A 20,865-nucleotide genomic window follows, 5' to 3' on the forward strand; every position below is an offset into this window, starting at 1 on the left:
CGCCACGGCGGGCGCAGACTATAGGCGTCACCGCACGAAGCAACGACGTCAGGGCTGTACCCCGCGGGCGGGAGGCGGGGCCTGGTCACTGAGGCCCCGCCCACCGGGAGGGTTTGGGGCCGCCCCCGGTGTCCGCGCAGCACCGTGCGGGCCCAGGCCAAGATGGCGGCTCCCTCGCTGTTGGGCTGCGGCCGGGCGGCGACCCGTGAGGTAAGGGGCAGGGTGGGCGCCTGGACGGGACGGGGCGGGGGGAGAGCAGAGGGGCAAGGAGGAGTTCGGCTCCTCTCGGTGGCACGTACCGAGTCGGCTACTTCCCCTCCCCCGGGCCCGTTGCGCCGGTGCCGGCCGCCTCGCCCCAGGGGCCGACACCGGCGTAGCGGGCCCGGGGGAGGGGAGGTGCGCATACGCGGCCCCGCTGGCGGTGTTTCGGGGATTGCGAGGGGGGCGCGCCGCGTTCATAAACCCGGGAGTTGCGTTCTGTCCCGCTTCGTTCATGTGTTTTACATGGTGCCTTGCAGGTGTTGAGGCTGGAGGCCCGCGGGCTGCGAGGGGCGGCCCCCTCGGCGGCGCTGTGCACCAGGCCGGTGGGCTCCGGGACGCCGCCAGCGAGTAAGATGCTTGTTTTGTCCTGAGGGAGTGGTGGGTTATAAATAGATGCAAACGGGTGTTCGGGCAGGAGAGCCTCCTCTGCTGGTTCTCAGACAGCAAAGGAGATAACCGCCCTGCCCTGCAGCCTCGGGAGGTTTTTGCACCCTGTGGTGCTGCTATAAAAGTTTATCTGCCCGTCAGACCAGGGAGTGCCCGTCTGAAGTTCAGGTCCCTTTGGTTGTCGTTAAATCATAGAATGCTTAGAGTTGGAAGGGAGCTTAAAGATCATCTAGTTCCAACCCCCCTGCCATGGGCAGGGACACCTCCCACTAGACCAGGTTGCTCAAAGCCCCATCCAGCCTGGCCTTGAACACCTCCAGGGATGGGGCATCCACAACTTCTCTGGGCAACCTGTTCCAGTGCCTCACTGCCCTCACAGTAAAGAACTTCGTGCTAATATCCAATCTAAATCTACCCACTTTCAGTTTAAAACCCTTAGCCCTTGTCTTATCACTGCATTCCCTGATAAAGAGTCCCTCCCCATCTTTCCTGTAGACCCCCTTTAGGTACTGGAAAGCTGCTATAAGGTCTTCCTGGACCTTCTCTTCTCCAGGCTGAACAACCCCAACTCTCAGCCTGTCTCCACAGGAGAGGTGCTCTAGCCCTCTGACCCACTCCAACAGGTCCATGTCCTTATTTTGTTGGGGGCCCCACAGCTGGATGCAGGACTCCAGGTGGGGTCTCACCAGAGCAAAGTAGAGGTGGAGAATCACCTCCCTTGACCTGCTGGCCACACTTCTTTTGATGCAGCGCAGGGTGTGGTTGGCTTTTTGGGCTGCAAGCACACATTGCCAGCTCACGTTTAGCTTCCCCTCCACCAAGACCCCGAAGTCCTCCTCAGAGCTGCTCTCAATCCATTCTCCGCCCAGCCTGTAGTTGTGCTTGGGATTGCCTCGACCCAGGTGCACTTGGCAAGAATAGCTTAGAAATGTGCGTGGCAGCATTTCTGAACAGCTGCTGCATATGCCAAGAAAGTGAAAGGTCATCACCATGTAAATAGGGATTTCTGTTCAAATGTACTGCATAATAAGAAAACTAAAACTAAAGGTCTGGTAGGAATGGGTCTGCGTGGGATATATTTATGTAAATAAATAGCTACAAGCTTGACACCTCTGTCCTGTTTACCTTCACCTTAATGTGTTAGCTGCTGTGGTGCTTGGCCAGACTTAAGGAGAGCTATCATTGCTTTTGTCTTAATATAAAGACTCTTTGCAAGTTGCCTGAAATTTTATGGAAACAAGCATAGCAAGTTACTTTTTTTAATGAGGTGCAAAGTCTGGTTTTGAACTTAAGATGTTCCCCCTTGTCTTTTGAAATGTTTGGATTATGAGGGTCAAAAAGCATTCCATTTTACAGTAAGAGAGAGAGATTTGCAAGATCCAAGTATCTGCTCCAGGCAACAGTGCTGAGAAGCTGCAGAAAACTACCATGGCCCGGTTGTGTTAAATTTAATTATAATGCTTCTCACCCCATAGGTTTGCCAGCAAGGCTGTACCTACACTTGGGTTTGGATGCTGCAGTGCATGTGACATTCAGAAGTATTTGACCCCCTTCTGTCCCTGACCAAAGTCAAAACATGAATACGAATTTCAAAGAGGGATATGTTGTGCAAAAATGCTGTAAATAGAGGCTCACTGATTGAGTGAGAAGGGTTCCTATCCCAAATTATAGATCCAGGTGCTTAAATAGCAAAGCTCTGTGGGACCGCATGTAGGAGTGATCAGACTCGTTGACAGCTGTTGAAAAGATCACTGAAAGAGAAGTTGAATGCAGACTTCTGGCTTCTAATGTTAGCTTCTTAAATGCCAAGGCAAATAAAAGCTTGGTTGTTCCATTAAGAAAGCCTTTGTTGCATAGATTGATGTAAGCTTGATTAAACAACTAATCATTTTTTATTCTACTTTCTGCATTATTTTAAGCATATTTGAGATGTACGTTAGCATCAGTTTCTAGATTCATATGGTGTATGGGATGCTACTGTCTTTTTCAGATTCTAGCTGGAACAGGTTGTGCAAATTTTCTTTGCTTTGATAAAATGGTCATGTTTACTTACAAGTCAGCGATGGGGAATAGATCTGCAATTTCTGCTTGCCAGCTTTCTGAGTGCAAACATGTTTTAAACACATTCCAATAATGATACTGATGTTACAAGCATCAGTAAGAATGCATCTGGGAATAATATTCTTGTTACTGATTTGGATGCATTGTTCTTTTGTCAAAGCAATGCAAATGCAGATCAGGTCGTACAAAGTTTGAAGTACCCCAATTAAAGTGCCGGTACCAACTGTATTAGACTTTATGACTAAAAGCTGAAGCATGTATCTCTTTCACATATCCAAATGTTACTACTTAAAGTATATTTCCAATAACGCCTACTATTAATGGTCAAGTTGAATGTTAGCTGCCTTCTTGGTTTCTTAAAATGTCTTTAAGGTTAATATTTCTTCAACCTTTGCTCAGGTTTCACTTGTCTGTCATCCCTTTGAGTGTTCTTGTGTTAGTTTGACCTTCCTGTATGCTTCTTTGAAGAACGCTTAAACCTTGAGTGGTGCTCCCTCACATATTAGTTTCCATAGGCTGCTGCTTGGCTGTGTCAGTCCGCACAGGGAGTCAGGCTTCTTTCAAAGGTGGCTGCCCATCCTCCTACTTTGCCCTGCCCTCCCTCCCTGCCCTGCACCTTCCGTCTAGCAGAGAGAAGAATGTGTCTGAAATTACTCAAAAGTATTACCTGTATAGTAAACTGATATTTTTTTTCATTTGTACTTACGTTAAGAGCTCTGTATTTCTTTCTTAAATACTTTGCTTTTAATTTCATGTGTCTGTCTCTTCTGTGATGTTTTCATTTGGACATTGCTAAAAACTTGCTTCAATTCAGAGCTAGTTATAGTAACCCCTTACTGTAAAATACTAGTAAGGGGGAAAACTGTATCTAGTTTATGGTCCTGTAAAGTTGACTGGGTTTCCAAACGGTGCAGATAAATCTGCACAATAGACTGGAAATCTGTTGAATTATACTGCTGGTTGGAAGTATTGCAACTCATAATGGAGTTGGGTTTGCTATAGCAAATTTCAGTGGCGGTGTATCTTCTTAATGTGATCCCAGCCTTCTTTGTCCTCCTGTTTTCTGTAACCACAACAGTATTAGCTGTTGATCAGCCTCTTGAGGATATCATTGGCACAAGCATCCAAGGGCTATTTGGTACTCTTTGAAAGGGCCTGAAAGTTGCTGATTTCTCTTCAGCTGTTGGCTCCATGTCTGGAGAATTTAGCTTAATGAAAGTATCCATGAGGAAGAAGAAATAAAGGCAGGCGAACATGAAGCATTAGGAGATCTTCTAGCATGTTTTTAAACAGAGGTCTCAAACTAAAAATAGAAAGTGGAGGTGGTGAAGACTGGAGGAGATAAGGTCTTGGGGAAATTATATTAAACTGTGTTAGACCCCATTCAGATGGTAGGTCACATGGACACTTGAACAAGTAATACTTTCATGTTTGGCCTCAGATGTCTCTTATTCTGCTGCTTTGTGTCGTGGGAGTCATCCCGCCCTACTTCTTTAAAGATAACTTTTGCAAGAGGCTGGCTATTGCTATGTCTGTTCACCGTGTCTTCTGCTTCGCTGGCTTGTTCATAGACAAATATTATCTCTGTAGCAGCATACTTGAAGAGCTCGGCTAACAAGCCAGCTTAGTGTTCATCTGAGATAGGAAGGTGTCTGTAAACCTTTTTTCAGTGATGCAGAATTGAAACACAGAGAAAAAGAGCTCTTGCGAGGAGGCTAGCAAAGCAAGGAGCAAAAGGCATTCTCTCACAAGTTTCAGCATCGCAGCAGCAAAAGCTGTTAATTGCTAACTAGAACTGTAGTTTCTGTAACTTAAAATGTCTTAAAACTTTCTGCTTCATAATGCCTGTATTTAGTATAACAACTTTCCATTTGCTTTTTGTACCAGATTATCTCAGAAAGTTAAAATTGTGTGACTAAGCTCAGTAATTAACAGTGGTGTTGGATATAATGATGATAATCCTCTTTATGCCGTTTCCTAGATGTAGTGGCACCACAGGGAAGCACCAAGCTGCTAGCCATCAAGGCACCAGTTGAATTTCCTAAAATGTTGTCTTCTAGCTCTCTCCTAGTATCTGCAAACAAAGGTGAGAGCATATCTAGTACTAACCTCGAGGAAGCTTCAAAACCTTCTGAAGACATGAGGATATTCATGTCAAGAAAAACTGTGGTTGGATTTCCTCAGCGAGTAGTTGGTCCTTCTCTTGAGGAAGAAAACCCAACTACACCTGCAACAGAAAGAGGCTTGAGGAAAGAGTTAGTTGAGGAAGAAGCTTCATCTTCATCCAGCTCAGATTCAGATTCTAGCTCAGATTCTGAGGAAGAAAATGATGATGATGATTCAGAAGTTGCCATCAAAACCAAAGTTGAGTTTCCTAGACGAGATTCCATCTCTTCTGAAAACATAGCGGTAAAGGCGTCAATGCTAGCAAAAGAGAACTTGTCCCAGAAATCCCACAAAGAATATGTAGCTAAGAAGAAGCCATGCAAAACAGCAACTGATGTGTCTCCTGTCAAGCAGGTCACATTTTCTAAAACATCAGTCAGCCATGAAATAAAATCCAAAGCAAGAGACCCCAAAGTAAAATCGCCTCTGAAAGAAGCAGATCGGCAGAAGCTGGTTTTGGAACCATACCTGGTTGAAAGCCAGCACCTGACTGACATCACTCATAAATCTGATTATTTGGAGGAAAAGTCCATTGGAACCCAAGTAGCAGCTATTCAGCTGAAAGCTTCATCAGTGACTCAGGAAGACAAAAAGCAAAAACTTGTATCCAGAGGAGAAGAAAAAAAGATGAAGGAAGTACAGGAGTCAGAAGCAGAAGAAGTAACTGCTTCTAAACTAGAAGAAACTTCTGAAAGCACAGCACTGGTGATGGGCACTACAGCAAAGGAGGAGACCATTCAGGAAGCAGGAGTCCAGGCTGGAGAAGGAAGCACAATAGAGGGTACAACTTTAAATTTTTTGAACTGTATTGATTCATCTGCACTAGGGTTTCACTTTTTTTAAAGGGTTTCCAAATCTTTTCTGTTCATGATTCTCTGATCTTTATACTGAAGCTAACCATGTAGCAGTGACTTTCCAGAAGATAAATTCTTGTTCATAGCTAATTGTTATAAGCTGTTTCCAGTTATGCTGTCAAAAGAAGTGATCTTCATTTCACTGTATTTATAGTTTCATAAACCAGTCACTTATAAAATGAAAACAAGATTGTTTCCACTCTGAGCAAAATCGTTTCCACTGTGAGCAAAATCATGGGTTTTATATGACAAAACTTGTTTTCCCTCTTCTCTTTTCTTGGAAGATTTTGGTAGCTGCCTTTCTCCTGAGCCAAATTTGATGCCATCTGATTTTTGCTTAAATCCTGCTGTCTTTCTCTCTCTTTTTTTTTTTTTTTTTTTTTTTTTAAATCTTGCAGTGTTTCAGATTTCAGTAGAATTCAAGAAATCACAGCGTAATGCCAGAAACAGGTATCGATTCTGAGATTGGCAGGTTGTAAGCGAGTTGTGTTTTGAAGTAGCACACAGTTGACCTTATAACCCAGTTTTGATAGTGAGCTGGGGAGGAGATGGTGATCTGTTTTAGGAAAGAGCATCGCGCACCATATAATCATCTCCCTAGCTATGCTTCCCTACCTAATATAGCCTTCTTATTTACTACCAGTCCTGTTAACTTACCTACTGATCTTATCCTGTGTATTTCAATAGCAAATGCCCCTCTATCCTGATCTGTGGTTTCTTAGTGTTCTTGCCTTTCAACTTAGGCAACATGCCATTCTTAAGATTCCCCCTTCTGGTTGCTGCTTTGAATTAAAGAATTTGCCTACTTGGAAGTAAAAGCAGCATAATTGTAAAGCTGGAAGTGGTAATGCTGTGACAGCAGGAATGTTTCTGTTGGGTACGTGCTGTGCACCCGCTGGAGGACTCTGCTGCAGTGTCTGTAGGAGAGGTGGGGGTTAGTGCAGGAGAGTTTGCACCCTTTTACTGCTGGTGTAATGCCTTTGGGTGCCAGGGGGTAGCAGAGTCAAACCTAGCTACATCGTGTTCAACAGTGTCACTGGTGTCATTTCCAATCTAGGAGATGCTGTGGTATCTCCAGGCGTATCTTGTTCTCTCTTCCTTTTGAGGCCTTCTTTGAGAGCAGCTGCTGCTTTTCCATGTTTAATATTCACAGTTAATGATAATACCCTCTGTAATCTGTACTTCTGTCCTTCGTTCATCTGCACATTTTGCAGCAGGCACACTGAAGAGGTAAAAGCAATTTTTCCCATTACAAACCTGGATGTTAAGGTGATGTCATCCACGTTGTAGAGCAGGCATGCTAAGGAGTCAGCAAAAACTGCTCACTTTAACTGCTAAGTAAGTAGTGAAATAGTAGCATGTTAACTCAGAAATACACCTCTGATTCATTTAGGAAGAATATTCTGTGAAATGCTTGTTCTTTAAGAGAGAAGGCATAGATGAAGTCTGAAGTATGGGGAGGGTGAACTCGGGCATAAATTTTTCCTTCGAGAAGCCAAGTACAGTGTGTTTGGGCAGGAAACATGAGACTCCATCTGCTTGTCTTCCTGAGCATCTGTCTCTTAATTTGGAACAACTGTCTCTTGCAGGTTGAAGGTACACTTGCCCACGCTTGTGTGTTCTTGGGGCTATTTGCAGCAAAGACCGCATCATCCGGCTTTTATATCCATAGTGTTGTCTCCTATGAGCTGTCTCAGTAGGAACTGAGCAGTGGGCACAGGGATATTTCCTTTCATAGGTTGTGTGTGTTGTTCTGCTGAAGCCCGTGGCTTACTACATTGTGTTTTATAAGCAAATCTTGCTAAATGTTATGGATATGTGCTCTTAAACTGATAGCATTACATCACAATAATTATGTCATAATTAAAGGGAAATTCTGGTATTCAGTTGCTTGAGTTCTTGTATTTTTATTGTAGATGGTTGTATTACAAAAAGAAGCTTAATATGATCTAACCTAAACCATTACATACAAATTTATATGACGAAGCTTTTCACTAGATTATGCTTATGTCTTCCCTGTTGTTAGAACTCTGGGTATATGACAATAAATTAATATTGGGAGTAATATTTTATTTCTTCCAATTTCCTTGGTTGTAAAATCAGACTGTAACGGGAACGTTTTATGTAAATTGTACTGCCTAAATTTGCATAATATTCTGAAAGTCTAAGAGTTAATGTTGGCTTTAAGATGAAGTAAGGAGTTCTGAATAACTTTATTAGGTTATTCGTTTAGGAAGAAGAGCTGGTACAAAGTTTAGAAGATTACATTCAGAAGAAAGGAAACTTACATCAAAGGCTCTCGATATATTACTGTTCAGTGTAACCATATTCGAAATATTTCTGTGGAGATCTCAACAATTCCATCACTTATCCCCATGATAAAAATTCAATCTGTAAAGTAGTTCTAATAGCTGTATCTCATGGTCTGACATGATGATATATCATTTGTACTGCTGCTTTGCCTCTTCTGGTTCGTGAAGAATGTCACCTACTGTTCTGTCTGGAGTGAAAACCAAAGCAACTATGAAAAAGCCAGGAAATGCAGACATATGTCTTCCAAATATAAATTATATGTTCTTCCCTATCCTCCCCCAGCATTAAGTGGTAGTTTGGATTTGAAAACCTGTGCTGTATTAGATGACTTGTACTGATTCCTGTTGCCCTGCTGCATACTAATGTGATGCTTTTGTTATAGTTGCTGACTTCTTTTTTTTTTTTTTTTTTTCCATGTGGACTGGATGAGGGATTTGACAGTATATGAAGGTTGGCTCGGTAATTAAGAATATTGCTCTCTGGTGTGGCATCCTTATAGTTACCAGTTACTGTTTGTTTTCACAGAGACCACAAAAGTCGCTGAGCCTGCTCCAGAAGAATTTGATAATTCTACCTACAAGAACCTTCAGCATCATGAATATAACATTTATACCTTTGTTGATTCTGTTGCGGTTCTCTCAAAATTCAGGCAGCCTCAGCCATCTTCTGGAAGACCATCACCAAGGCACTGAAGGAACCACACTTAAAACAAGTGTGCAGGCAGAATGATACATTGTTCTATTTAGCACTGTTGCTTCATCTGTATTATAAATCAGATAATAAATAAATGCGTGATAAGTTATGCTTTTGCTTTTGAACAGTTCTTCTTGGGTCTTGGGAGTCCCTCACTTCTTGACCTTTGTGAATGAGCTGCAAATGAATCATCACTAATTAAAAATAGCTTTTCTACCTCTCAGTATATATTATTTGGGGATAATGGGGAAAAAAATCTTGACTTTTCAGGCTCTCCAAACTTTTGATACTGACCATTCTTTCGGTACCATGTCAAAGAACATAACGACCCTTGTGCGTATGTCTGTTCAGTATGTGCCATGATTTTAGTAGGTGTTGTTATCACTGTAATGCAGCAGGCTGTTCTCATTGCACACAAACGTGTTCTCAGCTCTAAAGGTTATGTTTACTCTGGATTTGAAGCTAAAATCATTGGCTGGAAACAGCATAAGAAGTATTTGTCTCCTGTGGCAAGAGTGTATGTTTTGTGTTAGTATAGGAATGTAAGTTAATGTAATGTGATTGAAACATCTCAAAACCTCTGGTGTTGTAAAGGGAGAACGTACAACTTCATTGACTCTTCTGTTGGGGGTTCTAGCATCCAGGTTCTGCAGTAACTGAAATAATTTAAAATGTAAGAGAATCTCAGTGGGCAGTTCCTAATGAATTATACTACATTGATTAAACTCTGAGAACATATTTCTATGGGTAGAATCACTTGGCTATTATTTTTAAATGTGATGAAAATAGCATTACGGCAAAATCAGCTCCTGGTACTAATTGTTCAGTGGGACTATGTTTCAGTTCCCACTTTTTTTTCCCCCACAATAAAAGTTAAGATTGCTGTCTAGCTTCACTCTTGCTCTGCAGAAAATGTGAGAAATGAGGCACTTCTCAATATACAGTATCAGCAATTACAGTTGGTCTCAGTAAATTTTGTATTTCCATCCTATTAGTAACAGTCTTCTGCCCTCTGGGAAAACTGCCTTGATGACCACCAGCTGTTGTGGGTTTAGTTCCATTTTGGCTTCTTGTTCATTTTGGGTTTTTTGGTGTTAATTGGTCTTTGAGCAGTTGTACTTGCAATAGCTCCAGCATTTTCCATCACCTGTCTGTATTCTTTCAAGCAACAGGATACGCAAGATCAAAGGGAAAACGGAGTCAGCTTTAGTAGTCTATCTGGATATTGGACGCAAATCCCTGGGTGCAATTAGTAGAACAGCTATTTTATACTCTGCCTTGGCAAAAACGCGGTAAGAAGGATCAAGAGGTCTACATCAATCTGCTGTGGAGAATTTTAAGTCAGAAACTTCTGGCAAGCAATTTTATTGTCCTGTAAAAACTAAAAAGCATATTACTGACTCTAACTATGAAATTTAAAAATCAGCAAATATATAAATCCACGTGCTTAGGAATAAAGAGCAGAAAGTCACTTTGAGACACCAGTGGTACCACATACACTGTACTTGTAAAAGGGAAAGAAATTTGCTGTTAACATTAAAAACATGAAAGAATAAGGAAAAGGTCTTCCTTTATTAAGGGCCCACCGGAGGGCCCCAGTAAAGCTGTTTTGTTATTAACTGAGACCCCATGTAGTAACCTGAACCCTGTAGCTTAGATTTGTGTTGGTGCTGAACTGTGTTCCTAACTATTTGTTTTGTGATTGCAGAAGGAGACTGCAAATTGTCAGAGAGAATCTAAACAGTAAAAATTAAACATAGTCTATTAATATGCTTATGTATTTACTAAATCTACCAACAGTAGCTGTGACTGTTAGCTGTTTGGAGTCAGACTTGTTCACCTAGTGCCCTTTTTATTTCTAAGAAAGGTTGGTGTTATGAACGCTGACTTAATCAGCTAAGGAGGAGTGGGTTGAAACAGAAGCGTGTCTTGCCTTCAGTCAATTCCTATGCTTTCCTTAGCTGCCTTTCTAGCTAAGGAGATTCTAGGGCTAGGCATTTTGTTCCCTGTGTTTCATGATTACAGCAAAAATTAATGGTGAATCCCCTTCCTATCTGTGTAATCCCATCTCAGTGTCTTCCGGTGATCTTTTCTGCACCTTTAAAATCAAGCTGGAAGTCAACTTCCTAAGTCTTCTGATACATACGGTGTGTGTCTTATGTTTGTGCTGTTCACTGAACCAGTCTGCTCCGGGAAGGGCACATAATGTGAGGAAGGGCACCAAGACTTTTTCCCACTGTTGTGTTTTCCTGGACTTCAGTGAAAAAGGCTTCATTTTTTTGTACTTGGCTATTATCAGATGTTATTGTGTTTGAGTCATATGCTAGCATTTAAATTTCAAGCAGGATGTGATACAACATGCTCAAATTCTGTAACGTTGGTAACTTTGTCTTGCTGTGCTAGGCACTTGTCAGATACAGTCAGGGACCTTGTTTTAAAGAATGTACAACCCAGGACATTAACATAATTCCTGGAAAACTTCAAATGGGAAAGAAATTAAATCTCAGCTTAGTTTTTGTGAAAACCAGCTCTTCAAAACCAGCATAAATTTCAGAAGTGCGGTTTTCAGTGTAAATAGCATTACTGTGGGAGTACGTGAAAATCTGGAAAGTGGAATTCACTAACTTCTCATTAAAAAGATGAAACAACTACTTGCCTTGTCAAAGGGAGTGGTTTTCAAACTTTAAGTCCTTTGAATTATATAATATTTTTTTTAGTGTAGAAAACTGCTAATAAAATTGCTTTCCATAATTTCCTTCCACTTAGATCTTCAAAAGTCACTTAGGAGCCCAGATGGTTCTGGACAGCAGTTGAAAACCCACTAATCCAAGGTCCAGAAGCAGAGTTTGTGGTGATCGCTATAGTTATTATAAGGTCAAGATGTTTTTTGGTCCGCCTGGTGCCTCTTTTGGCATCCAGTCATGGTAAGCACTGCAATCTATAAGGCTGTCTTCAAGATTTATTTTAAATTTGGGAAATGAGACTTTTAAATGGGTGCACTTACAGATCTTCCACAGTATGTTCCTATGTTTCAATAATCAAAACACATTCAGTGTATCTCACTCTGTCTGGCTTCCTGTAAATTCATAAGCCATAAAAACCTGCCCTTAATCTTTCTTCCACCACAAGAGATGCCATCATCTAAGCTACTTGTACAATTATGTTAAACCTGCTCTTAACATGTGATGGAAAAAATGGTGAGAAGTTTTAAGGCTATCTCAGGATGACATGCAGTTCTTCATTCAGCTACTCACAGTAATGAAAACGTGAGCTGAGAATAGTCACCAGACTGTCCAAGTCTGCTGAGGATCCGTAGAAGAGCAGGAGTTCTCAGCTTCATGCTTATCATAATCCCACAGCTCATAAAGTGCTTTGGTGAGATTTTGTGGTTTTGGGGCATTTGGGAGGAAGAGTAGGAGAAGTTGGTGAGAGCAGCCGCTTGTCTGTCCCAAACAGTTTTAATTCCTGCTGGGTCCAATCAATGACTATTGTGCAGTGAGTGAGTAGAAAGCATGTTCGCAGTATCCTGTACCGTTGTAACATTAGAATAATGCAAAATGGGGTTGGAAGGGAAGTCTTGAGATGATCAGTCCTTTGCTCGGTGGCAAGTGCAATTAGATCAGGTTGGCCTGGACCTTGTCCAGTGAGTTTTGAATACCTTCAAGGATGGAGATCCTACAATCTCTCTGGTCACCTTCTCCAGCATTTGAACACCATCATGATTTAAAAAACAAACAATAAACCCAGCAAGCAAAACCTTTATCTATTATCTAATTAGAATTTTTGGTTTTCTGACAGTGATCCTTACTACATGTCTCTGACATGCCTTGGTCTTTTCTATACCCTCTAAAGAGGTGGTTGAAGGTAGTAATAAGGTCCCCCTTATTCTCGAGACCAGGTAACCTCCGTTCCTTCAGGCTCATCTTGTGTGACATACTCCAGGGCTATTTGCATCTTTGTGTGGTCACAGTGTACCCTCAGCGCATCCCAGTCTGTTCTGTAGCAACCCATGTTGCCTAAGTGGTCCCTGACTATCTTCCTGCCTGTAGCTTACGCTTCAAGGTAAAACATGCTAGAAGGGGGTTTATGTCAATCTTCCTGATTTTTAGCGTGGAATCTTTTGCAGTGAATGGGAAGGGACCTGGGAGACTCCTGTTTCTCAAGATGCTATGCAGCAACTGTAGTGCAGGGCAGGTTCTGGCCCCACTGTGTCCTGCTGTAAAAACAAACAAAAAAAGTCTTGGAATCGTTCTTAGCCCAAGTATTTGCTATGTGCCTGTGATTTACAACCCTCCTGTGCCATTCTGTATTGTATGCTGCTGTTTGCATACAGAGTTAAGACAAAAGGAACTAACACAATAAGGGTAATATAGGCACTTTAGTCCAGGTCCTTTGAACGTTTGAGAGATTGACTTTACAGCCATGGTGTTCTTGTATTGTGGCTTTATTTGTTTTAATCTTATCCTTTGAGAGAAACGCCTTTAAACTTTGGATGATTTTAATTAAACTCTTAGGACTCTGAACAAAATATCCCTCCCCTCAAGTTTCCAGATTATCCTTTTCCTCTCATGTGGTTCTATTTCATGGAGTTATTTATACTTATCTTTTCTATGATTCTGTGGTTTTGATGCTTACATATTATCCTTAGTATTCATCTTGGGATGATACCACTCCAAATACAATCTGCACATATTTTTGAGCTCCCTTATTTTTTTTGCTTATACACATTCAATTACATTTGGATATTCATACCCACCTCCGAAAGTCTTAGGATACGTGGCAGCTTTGGGATAGAAAAGACTGTGTTAATGCATAGTTAGGGACATAAGTTTAAGCATGTGTGTTTATGATAATAAAATATGCCACAAACTTTGGATCAGTGTATGGAGTCAGTGGGTCAGCTCTCAATTTATTTTGGTCTCCCCTGTACTCTCAACAAACTTTTAATTGCAAAATAGATTAACAGGAACATGGTTCTGTAAATTTTTAGTATCACAGAATACAGCTTATATGCATGTTAACTGCTAATACTCACAGAGCCCATGCCATGTATCTTAGTTAAAATTAATGCCTATAATTCTTAGCAGCAGTCATGTCATTTTTGTTTCTCCAGTCTGACTTGTGGTTCACATGGGAGTACCCATATCCAAATCTGAGTGTTTTATCAAGTCTGGATAGATAGTTCCTAAAGCAGTTAGTATCCAGTAATGTAAAAAAATGAGCTAATTAAGATTATTTATGCTTTCATTTTTGTTGGTTGAGTTTTTGATTAATTTTCAGTTTCTGTCTTACCTGTCCCCATGGTTATGAGGTGCTCTTGGTATTCTGTTTGGCTGTTTGCACAGTGGAGATAGATGCACTTGGTTTCTGAAATCTGTGACAGCATCTGTCTAGCACTGGAGAGGGAACATGCAAGCCACAACACACTTTGTCCTAGGCAAATGCTCATGTCTTGTATCAAAGAAGGGGGCAATAGTTACTTTTCCCTGGAGGCTTGGAAAGGGACTTGAAAGAACCACCCCTTCATGCTTTAATTTCTCATTTTCAGACTCCTTTTCCAAAAAAGCATCTCCTACACTTAATACAGTTGAAAATTATGCCAGACTAGGCCATTCCAAACTGTATTGATGTTTCCCAAACTCTCCTGGGGTATCTCTAAAAGTGAGCTATATTCTATTGTTTGAGGACTGGGAGAAATGTTGAGGGGAGCTGGAAAGAAATTTAGAATATGGAAAACAGAAGGATAATGTAGGAACTGAGAGCAAGGATGGTCCTTATGACTCAGGTATTGGACTGGCTCTGGATTCATTTGTGAGACCCTTGGCTGCCTGCGTAACTGTTGGCAAGTCACACAATTTCTTGGGTTCTCATCCTCACTTTATAGATGAGGAGTTAGTGGTCCCAACTTTCTCTTTGTACACAAAGTCTATTTACCAAGCAATGCAGAATAAAAACTAGTAAAAAAGGAGAAAGATTTTTTTCTTACATCTTTTTTGTCAAGCACGTACATCGTTTAGAAACTGAGCTAGCTGAGGTTCTCCCAGGAGACGCAACGCTTATTAACAGCATGACAAAAATACACTTCAGATAGTCTGTGCAGAAATGCCAGCAATTTTGAAATTGCATTCAGGCAATGGCAAGGCTGTTTAGATACAAAAAAAGCTTTACAACTGTTCCAAATACTTGCTAGTGTAAGACTGTTAACAGACGGGAAAAAATGGGGAGGTGTCCAAAACCAGCAATCCACCCTGGTGAGAAATCCAGCTGCTGGGAAGTGAAATGGTGCTGGAATTCATACCAGGTTGTTGTCTCTGGACACCAGTCAATGGCCTCCATCTTTTATATCACCCTCCCATTAGCCATAAGGATTCAGTGTTTTTCAAGTCATTTTCTTTTGGCGGCTGGATAAGAAGAAGGAGCTTTTTCTCTCAAGTCCTTGCTGAAGAACCGTTTCAAGGCTGTTGTCCAGGGAAGGAACATCACTACTCTACCCTACTCCTGCCTCCTGAAGGTTGCTGTTGGGCAGAGAAAAATCGACCCGTCTACCTTGCCTCCAGCTGCTTAGCTCCTGCCCTGAGCTGCTTATCTTCATAGTCTTCCTCCCCTCTGAATAACTTTAGGATTAACCTCTAGAATCAATGAGTGCTTTCTTCGGCACAGTGTTTGGAAAACAGCATGTTTGAATATCTTGAGAAAGACGCCCCGATTCCCCCCACCCAGCCCCGCAAATTTGAGATGACTATAAAAAAAGAGAACTAAAGAAAAAAATAATTGGGAGTTCTTTTCCTTGATGTTAGTACTTTTATGATTGTGTTTTTTGAGATTTTCCACATAGCCTTGAGGAACGGGGAAGCTATTTTTTTGGACATTAAGATTTCAGGTAACAACTACAAGATTCCAGCTGCTTGGGCCTCGGGCTTCATGATACTCACCGATTTATGTGCGCTAATGTTAAGAGATTTGGCAGCACTTCAAGCAACCGAGTGAAAACAACGTGTTTATTCTAAGCTTTGCTCTTGCCCTTTGACTCGGTAGCGGCTGTGCAACTGGCCTGGCTGCTCAGCTCCGCTCTGCCGGAGCATGGGAAAAGTAGGAGCAGCAGCAAAGAGACAGCTGGCTGGCTGCTGACTTAGAAAGACATCATTGCGTCACGCCACGCTTGGTAAGTTATCTTTGCAATCACAAGGGCCAGGATTTTCCCCTTTTTTTTTTAAGCAGGAGGTAGGTGCTGCACAAATTGACCACGGGGATTCAGCCGTGTCGAGTAAAGCGTCCCGTTCGTCAGAGGCAAGGTGGTTTTTCAGCCCTGAAATGTAATGCTTTTTTGACCCTCACAAAAAGGATCTCTGCTGGACATCTTTTGAATCCCCTTTAAATGAACTGTTTGTAACCTTGTTAGGATTTTCTTTTTCATTTTTAATATGTGGATTGTTTGAATGGAAATATTAAAGCCAGCAAAAGCAATAAAGGTGGATTGCCAGTAAAATAAACAGTTTGGCCTCTGACTGCACAGAGGAAGCAGATCAAGCGAAGAAAACATTTCCTAAAAGTCACTTCTCTAACTGTAAGACTATTCTAATAGCTGCTTCTTATTTAAAACCTGCACTATTTTGTAGCTCCACACATTTAACTCAGTGTGGAAGTACAAGTTAATTGACATTCTGCTTCCAAAGCTATGCCGATATTATGAAGGGCACTGAACTGATACGTGAAATACAAAGTAGAAGTGAATGGGAAGCAATAGAGGTGTATTTCTGAGAATTCAAAAAGAGTTTGCAAATGATAGATAATGAATGAACATGAAGTAGTATTTACATGCATATGGGTTGCTAGTAAAATTCTGGCTCTGGATGAATCTCATGGAAAAATTATGATAGATTTCTGTCATGCCAGACTTTCGCCTTGTCTCTTTAAAACTCTTATGGTGAAACTCATAGGGAGGTATGTCTTGCCCAGTTCGCAGTTACTGTTGTAAAAGTATACATATGTAGAAGACTCACTGGTAGGGAATCACATATGGGACTCTATCCTGAAGTCACTAAGCTGGTGAGTGCATTTTACACCTATTTATGTTGAGCAGGCTCAGCAACTTGCATGAGGAATGTAATGTCCTGAAGGGCTGACTTCATAATTTGCGGCTGCGTATATATTTCCTTCACAAAACCACATTTATGTTTCTTTATTATCATTATTCTTTTAAAGGTTTTTAACTGCTCACAACTCCCGTTTCTTTTTCCATAAGCCCTGCTACTCTGTCTTCAGTATTCTGACTTTTTAGATTTCAAATCTTGGCTATAGTGTTGAGGATCAGGTTGCTGGCTGGGGACATCTGGATGGGTTTGAGATCTGTGCATATCATAATCAGGTCTCTTAACTATATATTTTGAGTCCATGTTTTCATTCTTCCTTTGCATTTCACATTGTTTTGTATCCTCTCTATTTGTATGAGTGTATGAAGTCTCATGCAATTATATAAAAATGGTTTCCTTATGCACAGTATGAATTTTTATAGCTTTACATTCACTTTCTTTCTTTCTTTCCATCATCCCATTTTGTGCTTAAATAGGTAGAATAAGTTAGGTAATATGTACGCAGGGACTGCTCCACCATGGACCGGAGCTCTAAGTATCTCTGTTAACACATGCTGTAGCCAAAGAAGTTTACAGCATGCAGAGGGAAAAGGTTATTGTTAGTGTAACTGAATAAGTATTAGGGTTAATATATAATGTATAGGTCTATGTAATGGATAGTTTTTATTCATCATAAAATGTTCAAATGACTTGCAGATGTATGACTGCTGCAGCTGTTGCGGACCTTGTAATGGCATTAGGCTCTGACTCAGAAAGGAGCTCGTTTGCCAAGAGATTCTGGCAGTGGCTACGGCTGTGATATTCCCATTGAAAAAAGTATTGTCAGCAGCGGAGGCGGTGATACAAAAGTGAACTGGAGTATGAGAAAGGGGCAAGGCTGGGTCCAGGTACGAAAGGAAAATGGGGGCTCTGAAAGCTTTCATTTGTTTGATGTTTAATTATATCGGTAGCATCCTACCACTACGTGGTCTACTAGGGGAGCAGCTGGAATTTATAGTTACCACAGATTCTGGCTACGTGCAGCTTATGTTATACTAATTTCAGAAAAAAAAACCAAAAACAAAAACACAAAACACCAAGCCTTTAATAATGTAAAACTTTGCTCCCGAGTTTGAAAAAGCAAGCTACAGTCCTTACCAGTAGATAGAACTGAATGTCACTGTGCAAACGCAGTCTGTTGTACAAACTGTGCAGCATGGGAGCTTGGCTACTTTCTGCCTTTGGAGTCTGTGGAGTCAGGGAATAGGCTTACTCAGCAGTCAAAGGACTGCCATCATCCTATGGATGCATACAGTACTCTTAAATAGTACTGAGGAAGAAAAAAAAAAATGCCCTCCATGTTTTGTGATTGTTTTCCTAGGTGTGATTGAAGTAAAGAAAATAATGAAGATTGATATCTGAAATAGGCACACATTTTATACATGGGATGTCATACTGAGATAAACATGCTGGGTTTGATACAGCTTTTTAATTCCTGTGCGACAGGAAAAGCAAAAGAGTGATCATTTTTAGAAGGGAATTGGAGAAGGCAGTGCAAAACAAAAGCACAATTTTGACAGGGTTCAGCGATAATACTCAGAAAGTAGGACTGAGGGAAGCAAACCCTCGAGACAGCTGAACTGTAAATCTCTGAAATGGTGAGGGAGCATAACAAGAGTCAACTCAATGAAAAGTGGATTTCGTCACTGCCTTTTCTGATGCTTGAAACTACTTATGGAGTGTATGGGTTAGTTATGAAATGGACTGCAATGCTGACTCTTGCTTTCTGTGAACAGTTACAAAGCCATAAGCAGTATTGTTTCTGGTACTTTTTGAAAGGCCTCTGCCAATTCCAGTGTGTTCTCTCTGACCCTGTTCAATGCCGTATTTATGAAAGTAAAGCTACCGAAATATACAGATTATTAGGAAGGAGATGCAATCTACATGAACTTCACTTACTAGATTTAAAAAACATAAACTCCAACACTTACTGATGTGACTTATGCCTTACATGAGTAAAAGGGAATAAGTTGCTAATAACTGTCTTCTCCGGGGCTCAAAATTCCTCGGATAAGAGAAGAAAAGCCAGCCAGCATGACTGCATTAGCTGTTGGCTGGGGCTGTGAGCTGGAACCTAGGTCTGCCCTCTCCCTGGTAAGTGTGCTGCTCGCTAGACCACAGTTACTCGTTTAGTCTGGACGAATCTTGGTCAGCAGACCAAGGTCTGCTGGAGAACTTGACCAAGGTCACATCAGCAGGAAGAGGTGTGTGACAACAGCATGCTGTTGGGCACACCAAGCAATTCACCCTGTCTCAGGGGCTGCATTTCAGCTCCTGCCTAAGAGCACGATGTGAAGTATGGGGCTTTCTGATGGATGCAGGATGTGACTTGGCTTCGATGCAGAGCATGAGAGCGATCGGGGCATGGCCCAGGGCAAATTTTATTTCTGGTCTGGTTCTGGATCAGATGTGCTTAAATAATCCTAGAGAGCATTGTAGCATTGTCATCTGCACTGGTAAATAAATAATAGATGTGATGAGAAAGAATCTCAGTAAGGGATGGGTGCGGCTCCTATCGTAGAAGGCCCTATAGCAATGGTATGAGGTATGTGGCCTGCAGATCTGTGGGATTTCATGCACCCTTTCTATGGGAGGAGGCTTAAGTCTCTCCCCGGGAATCTGCACCTCCTCTGGGAAATAAACAAAATATTGCAAACTGAAAAGAGCTGAGCAGTCACTGCCCTGCAGCTTCCATGTTAGACAGTCCATGGGGGAGGTGGGTCTGTATCCTCAGGCATTGCAAAGATTTGGGAGCGTGCCTCTTGGGATGTGCCAGTGTGGCACAATGCAGCTCTGTGCTGCAGATCTCCAACCCAGGTCTGAATGGGCTAGTCTTTCTCATAGGAAGGAGCAGACCTTGGCACGGATACAAGCTTGGATCCCAGAAGCAGTATTGCCTTGCTAGCATAGCACTCAGTCTCCAGCTAATGTGCCTTGCCTCTCAGCCCACCAACTAACCTGGGCACAGCATGAGGTTGGTATTACTTCTACTTCTTCCAGATCCAAAGCTATTTCATGCAGAGCCAGTACAGGGATCTCTGTACCTTATTGCTCTGCAAGCTGGTGCCGTATCCTTTCTTTCCTAGAATGTTTTCTCATCAATAAATCTTAGAAAAAATGTCCCGAAAGTCTCCTGTATCTCCTCTTTCTTACAAGGAAAGGCTGACTTAGGTAGTCTAACTCCAGGAGAGACTCACTGGCTGGCAAAAGGACATTATAGAATTGCAGTCTGTAAACACGTTTAAAAAAGGGAATAGAGGAATTAATGGAGGAGAAGTCCGTCAGTGGCCATTGAATATGATGTTCTGATTGCAATTTCTGATTCAGAAAGGTGCTAAACTATCAACCCCAGGAGCTCCTAAGATGCACCAGAGGAATGATGACCCAGTTGTTTTCATGTTCCTTTACACTCTTTCCCTAAGCACTTATTACTGGCCAGTGTTGGACTCATGGTAGTTTGACCCACATGTACATGTGGAAGGAAGGATTGTCCTAAAATTAAGAATTGGGTGCCAGCTAGTTCCATCTGGTCCATCACGTGGGCACATATTAGCCTTGTACTCAGATGACAACAGTCCTCCATGTTGAGGAACTGCCTGAAAGAGTTAGTGGGAATGCTGCTCCCAACATCAACCATCAGCTGCTCCAGAGCTTGGTCCAGATGTGTGACTGCTCCAAAGAGGAAGGGCTTCAGCTAGATGTGATGGTAGGAACATGTGTCACATCTGGAGGGACAGTGTGGATGTGGGCCTGGAAGATACGGTGTAAGTACTGCAGTGTGGACCATCAGAGACGGGCTTGTCTACGTGCAGCCCAGGGGAGGCTGTGCATGGTCATTTCCACAAATCCCAACTTGGCAGAGACGAGAAGGGGAATGTTTGTGGAACGCTTCTGCCCTTGGCATTTCCTATTTGCTTTTAGCTGAGTGCAGACATTTGTGGGGAGCTCAGCTTTACTTTTACTTTGTGCTAGGAGCTCAGGTGCCTGACTAGACAGTTGCA

At 41.9% G+C, this 20,865-nt stretch overlaps 1 protein-coding gene across 2 annotated transcripts; it reads left to right on the forward strand.

Moving 5' to 3' along the window:
• The first annotated feature begins 88 nt into the window (after nucleotides 1-88).
• On the forward strand, nucleotides 89-8,844 carry NDUFV3 (NADH:ubiquinone oxidoreductase subunit V3). Of its 2 annotated transcripts, XM_082480005.1 has the most exons (4): nucleotides 89-210; nucleotides 519-609; nucleotides 4,691-5,656; nucleotides 8,568-8,844. In XM_082480005.1, exons 1-4 carry the CDS (start codon nucleotides 163-165, stop codon nucleotides 8,732-8,734), a joined length of 1,272 nt encoding a protein of 423 aa, XP_082336131.1. In that variant the 5' UTR covers nucleotides 89-162; the 3' UTR covers nucleotides 8,735-8,844. The 2 variants fall into 2 exon arrangements, with proteins under 2 accessions (XP_082336131.1, XP_082336132.1); XM_082480006.1 differs by lacking the exon at nucleotides 4,691-5,656.
• Nucleotides 8,845-20,865: the final 12,021 nt, after the last annotated feature.

This window comes from Vanellus vanellus (assembly GCF_965231255.1).
Source record: "Vanellus vanellus genome assembly, chromosome: 1".
Taxonomy (NCBI): domain Eukaryota; kingdom Metazoa; phylum Chordata; class Aves; order Charadriiformes; family Charadriidae; genus Vanellus; species Vanellus vanellus.